Below are 14070 nucleotides of genomic sequence, written 5' to 3'. Positions count from 1 at the left end.
ATTACTATGGATTGATTGAGTGGGAAATTAAGTTGAGAGTTGCAATTGACCTTTTGAGTACGTCCAAGTAATTTGGTCCAGAGGGCATTTCACACAGATGGTGAAGTTTGTCCAATAACCCAACAATGTGTTTAAAATTGGTAGAACTTTATGTTTAATCTCAAAGTTGTTAGGGGGTATTAAAAAAGAGTCAATAAATATTTTAATAAATATGGCGTGACATCAAAGGAGTCTTCGCATCGAATCATGATCTCAAAGAAGGGTCGGCCTCCGACCATGGAATTCTGGTCCTGCTTTCGGCTTTGGGGACCGCTAGAACTTGCCGGCCGTTGCAAGAAATTCCATGTTCGGATGACCATCCGTTGGGCGTTCGGTCCGGCTCAGCGCGGATCGTGCTCATGGGCTTAAGCTTCTAAACCAGCCAAACCGGCTCGACCCCTAACTCCGTCCGGTCATCTAAATTTCCCGGTTTTCGGTTCTAACCTGAAGAAGCGGAAGATATTGTAGCAGATACGGTGACTCCTTCGCAGGGTTTTAGGTCCAGTAACCTCGCATCAGACTTTTATACAGGGGAAGTATTGGATAACTGGAGTTGGATTAAAAACATAAATAAAAAGAATACCGAAAATATTCGTAGGACAAGTACTTAAAAAAATTGAAATATAGAGGTTTGAAAATAAGTAAGAGCAGATATCACTCTAGAGATCAATCCCATCAAAAATTTAATAAGTCACCTGGGTTCGAAAAATCTACCGCTAAGGCAGAGGTAGGAAAAAGAAAGCAGAAAAGAGCATCACAAACAAACAAGAGAGAATGATGTGGTCTGGCTTGGACGTACAACCATTACCAACCTGAACGGCCGACTAATAATAGAGTACAGCATGTCCCACCAATCGACCAATAATTGAGTGCCACGAGTTCATGAATCGAGACTCATTGAGAGCAGTTAAAGTTCATTAAGGAGGACAGTTACAGACCCACACAATTCTAAGACACGTTGCAGATCAATTACAGCTCGTCCCGCACGGTACCTCTTCTTTATGGATATCAGCTCTATTATCCCCACACTTCTATATACACAAGATCTGGAAAATTTTTAGGTATGTTTTTTCTCTCCTATCGTACTCTCCTTAGCTTGCACATACTGATCTTCATCGTTTCATCAAAGCTCGGCCTTTCTTGGACATCGAAGATGCCCGACTAAATCAGGTCGAGCAACCTTCAATGTTTCTTCTTTCTATTTGCAGGTCGGATTCTCTGCTCTACGACAGCCTTCCAATCCAAGCAGACCCAATCATCGCTTACCATTTCAAATAGTCCATCCAATCCTAGTTAGGCCGGATTTTGGCCAAACTAGAGCACAAACATCACAAATCTTGGGGTACAAAATTTCGGTGTACCAATAGTCATGGGCTTCAATACAAGCCGAATCAAAATATTAAGACATTAAACTCTATGCAAGTGCTTACAGGCTTCCCCCGGTTGCACAATCGTATAATAGAGATGATGGGTTTCATCCACTTCAACCTTCAAAGAAAGGTTAATTTATGTCTCAACATAACGCAGCACTAATTTCACAAATAAGATGATTAACCGTGCAGCACAGTACCTTCAGCATCAGCCCAGTGTAACCAACAAGATGGATTGAGAGTTTTGTATGACCAAATCTATGAGCCTGATATTATATGGACATATAATGATGATGAAAACTGCAGCATTTTTATCATAACTTCACAAATTGCAATATTATAAGAAGGTACCAGGTCATATCATAATTCCTGGACCCCATGCCATTGATGTTCTTGGTCTCTTATCAAAGTCAAATATTCACTCAAAGTCCAGAGCAAATCAGGTGGTGACAACTGAGGGCGACGAGGATGCTAAAGAAGCCAAAAGGTGAGAGGACACCTTTCTTTTCAAATTCAGACCTCAATTTGGATAACAATGAGCCTTTAAATGATACAATGCCACCATAATATTGTTACAATTTGATATCCTCAGGTGGTAACATGCAATCCATCTCTAATTGTATATACTTAGACGTGGATCTGAACAGTAGAGTAGATTAATACCAAAAAAAAACAGTGGAATATATGATAACTTTTACAGACCAACATTATGTCATGGAATGGCTAAGAAATTTTCCTCTGCCCCATTTTGCTGCTCTACTGACAATATTTTTGCACTTGAAAACTTGCTTTATAAAGAAGCCCAAAATAAAAATGGCCATGTGCATGCATGACGGTGCAGCTGCATGAGATGAAATCACTCACCAGGTGTTGTAAAAGATTCATATGTGATCTTCCAAACTACTGCACTGCGCGCTTCCGTTTTGATCTTTTACCCTTCCTTCGCCTGGTATAATCTGGAATTTGTTTGCCAGGAGAAGAATATGCTTCTTCTAGGTCTTCCACCTGCCATGAGTGCGGCATGTGTTAGAGAAGTTGACACAGTATTATGTTTCGAAGGCTTACCATTTTACTAAAGCAAAATAGACATATCTCAAGAGTTCTACCAAGCAAAGTATATGGCAACAATAAAAGTACAGCAAATAGCCATCAGAAATTCAAGTTCTGTGGCAACAGTTACGGGACACGTAACAGAAGCACAATTAGATGTCAATAACTCAATCATATTCAGAAGCAAACACATGATCGTCCAAACTTTTGATCAGGAAAACGTAATGTTATGAATTTTTGAGGTTCAGCAGGAATAACACAAGGATTTCAGAACATTTATTTACTATTTATGAAACTTACAATATCCTGTACCAAAAGAAAAAGTAGCTTACAGTATCAAATTTTAGTTCAGTGTAGAAAGTGTTTTAAAAGGCCAACTAGTTTCTATCAATGGCTCAAGCATTATCGGCACATCACATAAGGCAATTTTGGGTACAAAGAAGTTAAATAACATTCCTGTTTCATAAAAACTGGAGTTCAAGTCCTTCAAGATAAGTTATCTTTCATATATGTTTAAATGACCATCTATTTGTCAATGTACAATGTGATGAACCAGACGAATTACTGAGAACTTTCTGAATTAGAAAACTTATTTTTTGTAACTATTCCTAGATACTATATTTTCTACCAAATTCCTTTCCATTATATGATCACTATCTAACATTTTGTCTCTCTCCTTGTTAAATCTCACATGCCCATCACATAAATCCACTGCATTCTATATAATCGGCTACACTAAGAATTCATTGCAGATAGGGAATAAAAATCACAACCCTATTATTGCATGATTTGGAAAACCCATATGGCCATCCTGATGTTTAATATTGATTAATAACCAACATTAGAACTTCATAAGTTGTGAGGTGTAAAAAACGTAAAGTTATCTAAGGCCTAGCAGAAACGGACAAATGAAACGTTAGATACATCAACACACCTCATCCTTAGACTGTCCATCTGAAATATCACCAGAATCTGATGTAGACGCCAGAACCTGCACCTCCTCGGCTGGCAATGCTTTGTTAAGTTTTTTCCTATCTTCTTGCTCTTTTAGTTGTTTAAACCTGTTTTCAGTATGCTCAACGGTAAGGAGTCAGAATCTAACTAGGAAGGAAAGACTAACAAAATTGTAGGAAGCTGATAACACCTTTCACCCATCCGTGCTGGCTGAGAACTAGAACGTTTTGCTCGTCCAGCACTAATGATTCCACCTCCATCCTCCGCAACAGCAGGCTTGGCACCACCTAATTTTCGTAACCATAATTGTTGGGCGGTGCTGAGGATATTGTTTGTAAACCTAACCAAAACACAGAGTTAACTCACAGTTATGGCCTCATTGGCGTAGCAAACTAGATTTCAAGATTTATTAAAATTGATCACAGAACAAAAGCACCCAACAAATATATACTAAGGTTAGCAGCACCATAGACTACAGATGCTTCTATGAATATGCATACATGACAGAATGTATTGTAGCTACCCTCATGCAACATAACTAGGCAAATATTAATCTGTTGAAAATTACATTGTACTGAATGCATCTCTCAAGTATAAAGAAGATATCATATGATTTATCATTTATAAAGTTCTGCATGATTTTGTGGCAATAATGCACCTGGACTGTACCTAGCTAGCTTGTCATTTGACGGTTACATCATACTTACTAAGAACTGCCTCCCAAGGATCATTTAACATGAATAAGCATGCTATTGTTTGGCACTATTTTATATACTATTCCACTTCAAACACAGAACAGTTAGTAGGAAACAATAAAAGCATTATTGAGGCACAACTGGAAAAGGAAATTTCAGCAGAGCCGGATTAGAACCCAATTCCTAGTAATGCAAACTGCAAACTAAATGACATCCAAATTGAGAGAGATAAAATATTAAATGCATAAAAGCCAAAATTCAAATGGTTTGGAAGTTTTCTTTTCTTCGCAGATGTGTCAAGTTATCAAAAAAAAAAAAATGATCACTTGGATGCATTTTGCTAGTTCATTAAATATGCCATCCTTACCGATGTCGAAAATTTCTCAGATGAGCTAGACTCGTTGGTGCAATTGCTCAAACATAGCACCAAATTTTAGATGCATACGTGTCTGCAGTTTTGATATAAAGAGAGTCAAGGTAAAAACATATGGGAAGGGTTGCATCCCAAATTATATCAATTGACATACACATAAGGTCACATCCAAACTGAGAATTCAAATCAGTGGTCTTGATTTGCAACATTCAACCTGCCTATAAACAAAAAATAAAATGACTCTGAAAGTTCCATTCCTATGTACTGAATGGTCACCAAATCAATAGTTTTAGCAATAAAACATGATTTAACTTGCTTACAGATTATAAGAAACAAAACAGTTAATCTTGATCTATATCTGTTTTTAAGATGTGCAGGTCATGATTTGTATTGGATTCTGTATTTCCATAGTGTGTGCCCCAACACCAAAGGCATTGCCAATTTGGCTTCCACCTGAGGTACAGGTAAAACCACTAAAACATCTTATTCTTGGTTTATAGACATTTTACACATTGCAGATCACAACAAACTGGATGAACTCTTATTTTACATGATCCATCATGCATTTTGAACTAACAGGTCTCCATGTGTGTGAAATTTCCTTAAGCCAATAGAAGAATAACTCGACTGCTCCAGTGCATAAGGAATTGATATGCAGCTCATAGCTTGTGTCATGTTTTCTGATACGGATGCAGATCAAATTAACAAGTGGACGTTATCATTTCAAAAGTCTCTCTCTCTCTCTCTCTCTCTCTCTCTCTCTCTCTCTCTCTCTCTCTCTCTGTGTGTGTGTGTCTCTGTGCGCGTGTGCGTATGTGCATGCATGCACAAGCATTCTTGTAGTCTGGAATGGCCTTACACCAGTACAAGAATAATCTGACTGCTGCAATGTGTAAGAAATCACAACATACAACTGTAATACAAATAAAATATACAGCTCAACAGCCTTTGTCACATCTGATAATATTGCTTCAAATGCATATGATAATAGAACATTGTCACCCCAAAGTCCATTATACAGATGAGCGGCATTTATGTCATGTCAAATGCTACCAAAACTATACTTCTGCAATTAATAGCATACTATACTAAATTACCTACCAATAAATTGACAATCCTGATGGAACTGATAAAGCAAAGTAGCCGATCATAACAGGAAGGAATTTGAAAATGAGAAGTGAGTTTTTTGAAGCTGGATCATCAGTCTGCCATTTGAAATCATAGAACCAATCAAGTTCACATGCTTGAAGCATTCACCAAAAAAGAAATTTAAGAGGAGAATGCAGCAGACTTCAAAAAATAATTATTTACCTGAGGGGGTTTCATGATCTCCATGGAGACATACTGAGAAACAACAAGAAGCACAGGTAGAACAAGGTAAGCCACTGTGTCTGACCAGCCCAAAGGCGGATGTCCATCCTGCACAAGGTACATGTAACAATCACCAATGGCATGTACCAGTTATAATATTCCTCCAGTGCACTGGGTCTTCAGTACTCTCACAGTTCTACCACAGATAAATCAATCACTTTCATTTAATGATGTCAAAATAGCATACTTTGTGAATTTTACTAAAGCTTATTACATTCTCTTCTTAATGTTCAAGCAGAAAAATTAGTGAGGAGAATACAAGAGATAGGATGTTAGAGATAGTTGGAGATATTGTATTTATGAGTGCTAAGATGCTTTATAAATGCTAAGAAGTCATTGATGCACTAAGCTTTACAAGGGAAAGAATCAAGTTCAAAGTGAGTTCAAACTTCAAAGTGTGCTACAGATCTTTTCTTCATAATGCATATGCATTTTTGAATATGCTACCATGTTTTTCCTAGCAGAAAGAATAACCTTCATATGTTGGAATGCTTGCAAGATGTCTTGGAACACTTGCCAACAAATAATGATGTGCATCGAGATCAATGTGTGCTATATATTATATTGTTTGATCATAGCACAGGGCCGGAGGTAAAACAATCATGGCCATATGTTTCAGCTGAGACCATGTCAAACATAAAACACCCATTTGTTCTTAATAAGTGCCTTAATCTAAGCAAGGGGTACCAGTTGGATTTGCATGAGACCCTATCTAGAAATCATACAGCATGACAACAATGATAAGCAACCAAGCTCAACAGTCAACACAGTAGAGGCACATGAAGGATGAGTAAATAACAATCGATAGTTATCCTTGCGCCATGTCTCATCTGAAATGAGAAAAATAAAGAATTTTGAACTTTCCATTAGTCCAAGATCCAGTTCGCTACCAAGGTGAGAGATATGATAAGAAAGACATGATAGGAATTAGGGCCATGCCTAGCACACAAAACCAAAGGAAGGGAGAGCAGAGAGTATGTTTCCCATGTTTGTTATCCTCTTATGATGTGCATATTCTTGCATGAATCTCCATGTATTGGTCTGCCACTGAAAATACCGACCTCAAAGGAATTTTGATTGCTCTATACATTCAGTAGTTCTCATTTAACTCTACATACATCTATTCCAGTATATATTGCACTGAGTATATCCTGGACCAGTTACAATATGCCACAATATATTAAAGGTAAATACAAAAACATATGTGTGTCAAAAAAAGTGTTCAGTAATTAATTGGAAAAATAAGGAATGTATATATAAGGCCTTAGCCCCTGATATTCAGCTGTCACATACCAAGGACTAAACTTTGTGGCAATATTCTTATAGAGTTGAGAAATAGTTTAATGCTCTGCAGAAATCTGACACCCCAAGGGATGAGTTTTATGATCTTCCCAGTGTTTCATGAAAGAACTTTATAGTAAAACGATCATCAACTGTGACAGACTCTAGGCATGCTTGAACAGATATTCCCCAATCAAATGCAAACCCAACATTGCAAATATTGCTCCTTGAACAAATACAGCCTGAGAACTAGCACTTGCTAATGTAACATACATAGCAGGAAGTTTGAAGTTCTTTTCGCAATGGCAAAGAAAACTTTGTTGTAGAATGAAATTAATTATTATCTTGCATAATTATGAAACGCCAAGAAGAAGCATATAATAATGATAAAATCACAAAAAAATTCAAGATATTTATCAAGACAAATATATGCATACATGGGACTCATTCATCGAAAGACCAAAGATAATTCAGTTACCACAAAAGGTATGAGCCAGGAAATGCCAGATCCATTTTGTCGAGCAGCAATTGTAGTTGGGCCCCCCAAAGAAGGAATCCAGAAAAATCCTTCTGTCAGAAAACCCTTCAGTTACAAGAGGTGCTCAAGTCAGCAAACAGGGAAGTCAGCAAGCAAGTTATATTTTTGAAAGAAAAAAAAACTGCTAATAAAGTAATATGCAGAAAAGAACTATGATTTACCTCATTTGCTACATTTGAGAGAGCTTGATAAAGACCAATCCACACAGGTATGGTAGCCAAAGTAGGGAAACATCCTGTTGAAATACAGAGACAGATGGACAGGGAAAAGGCTAAATTTTCAATGAATAGAGAGTCATGATACAACATTGTAGAAGCTGAAGAATATGCCAAACAAAGTAATGCTGCACTTTGAAATGAAAAGGATAATACTTAGAAGAAAAAAAATCTGACATAAAATATATGAATTATTGAAGGAAATACTTGTGACGACCATCACAAGGTTGTAGGTAATAGAAGGTAAAATTTGATTCTAGCAAGCAAGGACTGGATTTGTGCTAGAATTAGTTGGAAGTTACAGAAGCATAATAGTATTTTGACCTATGTGGATCATTTGCAGCATATATAAGAAAATTGCTTTGCACCTTCATGTCTGCAATTAGATGCTTTTTCACTTAACAATATGGCAATTTTTACTTGCCTCACAAACTGGTTCCATTTGTTTAGCTCAAAAGGCTTTTTTCTTCATCCTTACCTTTGTACATGCATTTCTTTCATTGTCAATGATACGAGAGACATGATTGAGGGGTTTCAAAGTGCTTGTGCAAGAAATTTAAAGAGCAGATGTTATTCTTTATCCAAAAGTTCCCAGAATACCAATTCATACCATATTATCTATATGTAAGTAGTCATCCCAACAAAGAACATTTCATAGGTTATTTCACTGATACTTTAGAGTGCTATATAAGTTGGTCCACACCAGCAATGTCAGAAAGTTTCCGGATACCAAATGGACTACTGAATCTAGACAGCATAATGTTATCTGAAGAGTGAAATCCAACAGGAAAATAGATAAATATACACAAACCTGCTAATGGATTCACCCCAGCTTGCCTATACAAACGGGCTGTCTCCAGTTGTATTCTTTCCTAACGAACACAGAAGAGCAACCATAAGATACAAATCTTTGTTCAAAAAACGAAATAAATTGGCAGCAAATATAATTGCATATGAATCAAAGGATGTGGTAGAATAACTAAGAACAAGATTTACCCTAAAATGTGGAAAAACAGATTAATGTTAGTTACCATAAGATACTGTAAACTTATGCCTTTTATTTTATTTGTTTTAAATAACTAACTAAATTTGTTAAGAATGTAGAGAAAACCTGATTGCCTGCATATCTCTCTTGAATTGCTTTGATCTTCGGCTGTAAATTTTGCATTGCTATACTTGATTCAACCTGCAGAATTAAAAAAGAAAAAAAGTCGTGATAGTAGTTATTTGCATGATAATAATCTGTTACAGTTTGCAAAGTAGGATGTCATAACAAACAAGTTTGTAAGGGTGAACATAAAAGTATATGTAGGTAAATTAGAAAATGAAACCATAATAGGGTTGACCCGTGCAAGTGATACACATCATATCTTTGGGGGGTAGTAAGTGGTACACATCGTATCAAAGGTCCTTTTATCATGTTTTAGCTTGAACAAGTATTGCAAAACCAGCAAAGCTAGTACATCGAGGAGGTCACCACATGCACTTAGGATCCTCCCTTGTTAATGGAGGAACAGATAGAATATGTAGACACTAACAAAGAAGCAATTAATATCCATTCCAATTAACATGAGTACAGCAGTAATGATTATTCACCTGTTTCTTTGTCAACGGCAATGTTGCCACCTTAACAATAATTGTGAGCAAGATGATAGCAAAACCATAAGCATATGGTACGTGTACAGCTGTAAGGCCATCTTTTAGCACCTGAAACCAGCAATAAGTATATGGTGTTATCCTTTTATTTTTATTCTGCATATCAACATATCCTGCATATATCTTCACCGCTCTCTGATGAACCACTAATTTGATTTAACATTAGCATTGTTAACATGATGCTTCAATGAAAGAGCCAGAGAGAATGGCATGCATTTGTAGGTCAAACCTTCCACTGCAATATGAGCAATTACGAGCATGTTTAGGACGTGACAATGGCAAACCTTCATGCCTGGGAAGCTTTTATGTAGTCAATAAATGTAATATCCTATAAGATTACATAGTTGGTACAAACATAATCAAATGCATGGCCAGATATGGCGACCATGTTCCATATATGAGCACCAATTATTGTTACATGCATACTAATGGAAATCCTAAACGATGTGAACACACTTGTGACAGTTCATAATAAACAGCCACACTAATGAATCCTTACCAAATCTAAGATAGAATCACAGACAAATGCACATAGGTATAAAATTCAAGTGAATTAATGAACAAATATAAAAAATAATCAGGATATCATATAAAAGCCATTACTCTCCTTAGTGACTAAGAGAGCCAAGACGTCCGGTAGGAATGGTGCTTATGTTACGTGTATAACTGTCCAAAGTTCATCCTCTCGGACACCAACTTAAAACACCGAAAACAATTGATAATTCAACGTCCCATGCTACCCACGGGAGAGCTATAATATGGTAGAAGCTACGCTTAGACAGCAGAAGAGTATATTGAAAAACAGAGTACAATTCTTTCTTTCCAGCAAAATCAGAAGTCTCGAAAGCAACAGATGTTGCAAGAAATCTCAGAATTTCCTAGAGAAAAGAGAACCGGATACCTTAAGAACTACTTCCATGGCTTCCGAGATGAACCCGAACCATCCCCCGTTCTTCTGAGCCGGAGTGGTAGCAGCAGCAGCACCGGTGGAAGAAGGATCAGCAGCCACGGCAGCATCGGCGAGCGTGTACAGGAGACCCTCCACTCTGGAAACAATTCCAGAGACATCGACGAAGGAATCGAGGCCATGGGGAGGAGGAATCTCGTGGAAGCTGAGCCTGACCCTGGTGTCCACCCGCCGAGGGCGGTAGAGGGGGAGGCCGGGACGGCCTTGGCGGGGGAGGGGAGGGAGTGGGGAAGCGAAGAAGGAGGAGGGGGAGGAGATTAGGGATTTCGCCATGGATTAAGGTTTTGGTGGATTGGAGGTGTTAGGGTTTCATATGGGGTGGGGAAGGGATGAGGGAGGGGCGTTATGGAGAGGGAGAGGGGAAGAGGGAGGGAGTGGCGGCAGTGGGATTTGTTCAGCCGTTATCCGTTGTTTTTTATTTTTATTTTTTCTGATACCGGGCGAGTACGCTTTCCGTGCACGAATCCGCTATAAGTTTCGGGTATTCCATTATTGCCTTATTGGTGGAAGGCCGTCGGCGAAGTGGACTTGTTAAGGTACTCGTTTTAATTAATTTTTGTTCTTGCGTGTCAGTTCACTATAGATGTCGGATTTAGGCTGATTCCACAAGGTTTGAGTGCCGCAAAGTACCAGCGATTTATGTTGCGTGATTGACTTGTTATACCGATGCACTTGCACCACATAATTGGATGGCCGGTGCAATACTTGCAACCTCAGAGGAGCTTCAACAATACTCTCACCAGGCAGAAGAACTTAGAAAATTATGACATAAAAAAAATATATATATATAAGCTGATTTGCCTCTTATATGGTACAGTATTTTTTTAAAAAAAATGTATAGGTCGAATTATCAGCTATTTTGATCATGCTTTATAATATTTTATTTTTTAATTTTATCCAATGTATTTATATCAGACGTATATAATTTATTGTCTTATCAAAAGAAAAAAACAATACTCTTATTAGACTAGCCAAATTTAAGATTGTTAGCTGAGTTAGGACTTAGGAGGGGAGAAATAAAAGATCAAACCAACCAATGAAGTGAATGAACTTAAACTTACTAATGCTTTTCTTTCTTTAAAAATATTGCCATCTTCAAACAATACTAATATACTATGGGTCTTGGTATTACTTGATATTCATTGCAGCAATGGATAACGACATATCTAAACATTTCATAATTATAAAGTTTATATCTGCTTCGACTATAAAATGTGAACTTGGAAATATGCTCATCTCTTAGTTTCACTTCATAAAAGTTTGTCCGCATCAGTCCTTTGGAGCACATGACCATCTTCACAGCAGTAATCAAACGGAATTCAGAACCAGAGTTTGCATTGAAATATTTTAAAATTAATTTGGTTGCACTAACTTGAAGTTCAGGAAAAAAAAAACTCTAAAAAAATTGGTATAATTAATCCATTATATGATTTTTTTTTTTTTTTCTTTCTTATATGGTCTTCAGAAATAATATTATGTTCTTATGATTTGGTACAAGCCATGGGCTTTGTACGAAACTATCCAGAATTTACAACTTTTTATTTATAAATTTGGAACCTTTTCGCTTAACCTCAACCCTGTTCTAAATTATTTAAGCTTTCTTATTTTTTTATGTTTAGATCCATATGGGAAATTCACCTGATTATAACCTTTAAAATGTACTCTTGCTAACCGATAAATCTCTTTATGCGTAATTTCCTCTAAATTTTGCAATTTCTTTATCTAGCCTTTCTTCAAACCGTGAGTAACGAGGGAAAACAGAGTAGAGTACTCACAATGATGGCCGATTTGGTGCGATTCACACTGCAGATGCCAAACGTTTGATTGGTAGGCGATTCAGCGATCCCTCTGTCGAGGCTGACATGAAACAATGGCCGTTCAAGGTCATCGCCGTCCCCGGCGACAAGCCCATGATCGTGGTCCAGTACAAGGGCGAGGAGAAGCACTTCGTCCCCGAGGAGATCTCCTCCATGGTGCTCACCAAGATGAAGGAGATTGCTGAGGCCTATCTCGGCACCACTGACAAGATTCAAAAATGCTGTTGTCACGGTCCCTGCTTACTTCAATGACTCCCAGCGCCAGGCCACCGAGGATGCTGGAGCCATTGCTGGCCTCACCGATCACGGGAGAAGTACAAGGCAGAGGATGAGGAGCACAGGAAGAAGATCGATGCAAAGTGCGCACTATGAGGAACACGATCGAGGATGACGAGATTGCTTCCAAGCTGCCTCCAGCTGACAAAAAGAAGATTTGAGGATGCAATCGAGAAGACTATCCAGTGGCTGGACGGCAACCAGCTTGCCGAAGCTGATGAAGGAGCTCAAGAGCCTCTGCAACCCCGTCATTGCAAAGATTTAGCAAGGTGCGGGGTATGGCAACGTTAATAAGCATAATCCTCAGCCATAAAAGGCAGCAGTCCTTACAATTCCACTAAGATCAAATTATACTATAATCAAAATCCCAGATCCAAGATTTGTAATCTTCCAACATTTATAGCATGCTGATGAATGTTTTGAAAAAGTTAGAGAAAAGAACATCAATCATGATCACTTGACAAAAAACACATTCTTCAAACAACTTTTGCCTCCCAATTATCATCATGGTCAGCCAAATGGTGTACCTAAGAAACCATTTAAAGTGAGATGTTATTTGAAAAATGCCAAGATATGCACAAGTTTCGTATCAAGATTCAAGACTTTGTAAAAGTAAGACATGATCATATAATCAACATGTTATAGACTGACCTCCTCTGCAAACCTACCAGAAATTTTCATTGCCTTGCTGGAAATCTGGACTAAATTACAAAGTTCAGAAACTCAGTGACGCAGACAACATTCGGAAAAAAAAAAAACATAATGTTTCTCTAAAAATATATCGTTTGTCTAGCAATCCATCCAACATTGTACATTGTCGATAACAAGTAACGTAAATCTGTCTCCTTGAACAGTAGCAAGCCCCTTCATAAGTCCCTTTTTTTTGCTTTAAAAAAAAGAAAAGGAGGGGGAAAGGGACAAGCCCACCCCCGCGTAGCAGCCCCCACTGAGCTCCCATCCCACCAGAAGAATGTTCGATGCGGGCAGAAATGACCGTCTGTTGGGCACCCTGGCCAGTTTTACTCATACCCTCCCCACTCGTGGGCCCGACTCGATTACTCCTCTGGACTTCGGCACAAATACCACGTGTAAGTACGTCACACCTGGCACCACCGAGACTACCAGCAGAGCGATACGCTCTTCCAGACCTCGTGTCCGAGCAGGAAGCATCCGGTCTCCACAATTTAATCGACGCCCATGCGTTTCGAACTCGAAACCACTTGGTTGGAAGTAAGGCCACGCTTCCACTGGGCTACCACCTCAGTGGCTTCCTTTTTCCAAAACAATCTCACATGCATTTCAGCATAACACTCAGATGAAATCATTTCACCAATTCTCTCTGCAACGCAATCACCAGTAGTACATCGATCAACCTAGAATTCTTAAAATCCAATGCTCATCCAGGAGTATAACCAATACAAGTGGGTTTGCAAGCATGAAGAGCACCTGAAAGAATTTCATTAAGACT

General features: G+C 38.2%; 1 protein-coding gene and 1 pseudogene across 1 annotated transcript; one reads left to right on the top strand and one right to left on the bottom strand.

Moving 5' to 3' along the window:
* Positions 1 to 1880: 1880 nt before the first annotated feature.
* LOC103703448 (inner membrane protein PPF-1, chloroplastic) lies at positions 1881 to 11168 on the bottom strand. The gene is made up of 11 exons (XM_008786298.4): positions 10444 to 11168; positions 9483 to 9593; positions 8998 to 9072; positions 8698 to 8758; positions 7833 to 7906; positions 7612 to 7716; positions 5793 to 5900; positions 5583 to 5686; positions 3604 to 3753; positions 3394 to 3520; positions 1881 to 2414 (listed from the first exon to the last, which is right to left on the bottom strand). The coding sequence occupies exons 1-11, from the start codon at positions 10780 to 10782 to the stop codon at positions 2310 to 2312; spliced, it is 1359 nt and encodes a 452-aa protein (XP_008784520.2). The 5' UTR covers positions 10783 to 11168; the 3' UTR covers positions 1881 to 2309.
* A 58-nt stretch (positions 11169 to 11226) lies between these two features.
* Positions 11227 to 12838, top strand: LOC120110154 (annotated as a pseudogene).
* Positions 12839 to 14070: the final 1232 nt, after the last annotated feature.

Source organism: Phoenix dactylifera, chromosome 3, assembly GCF_009389715.1.
Source record: "Phoenix dactylifera cultivar Barhee BC4 chromosome 3, palm_55x_up_171113_PBpolish2nd_filt_p, whole genome shotgun sequence".
NCBI classification, from domain to species: domain Eukaryota; kingdom Viridiplantae; phylum Streptophyta; class Magnoliopsida; order Arecales; family Arecaceae; genus Phoenix; species Phoenix dactylifera.
This window is presented reverse-complemented; position numbering and strand designations above follow the sequence as displayed.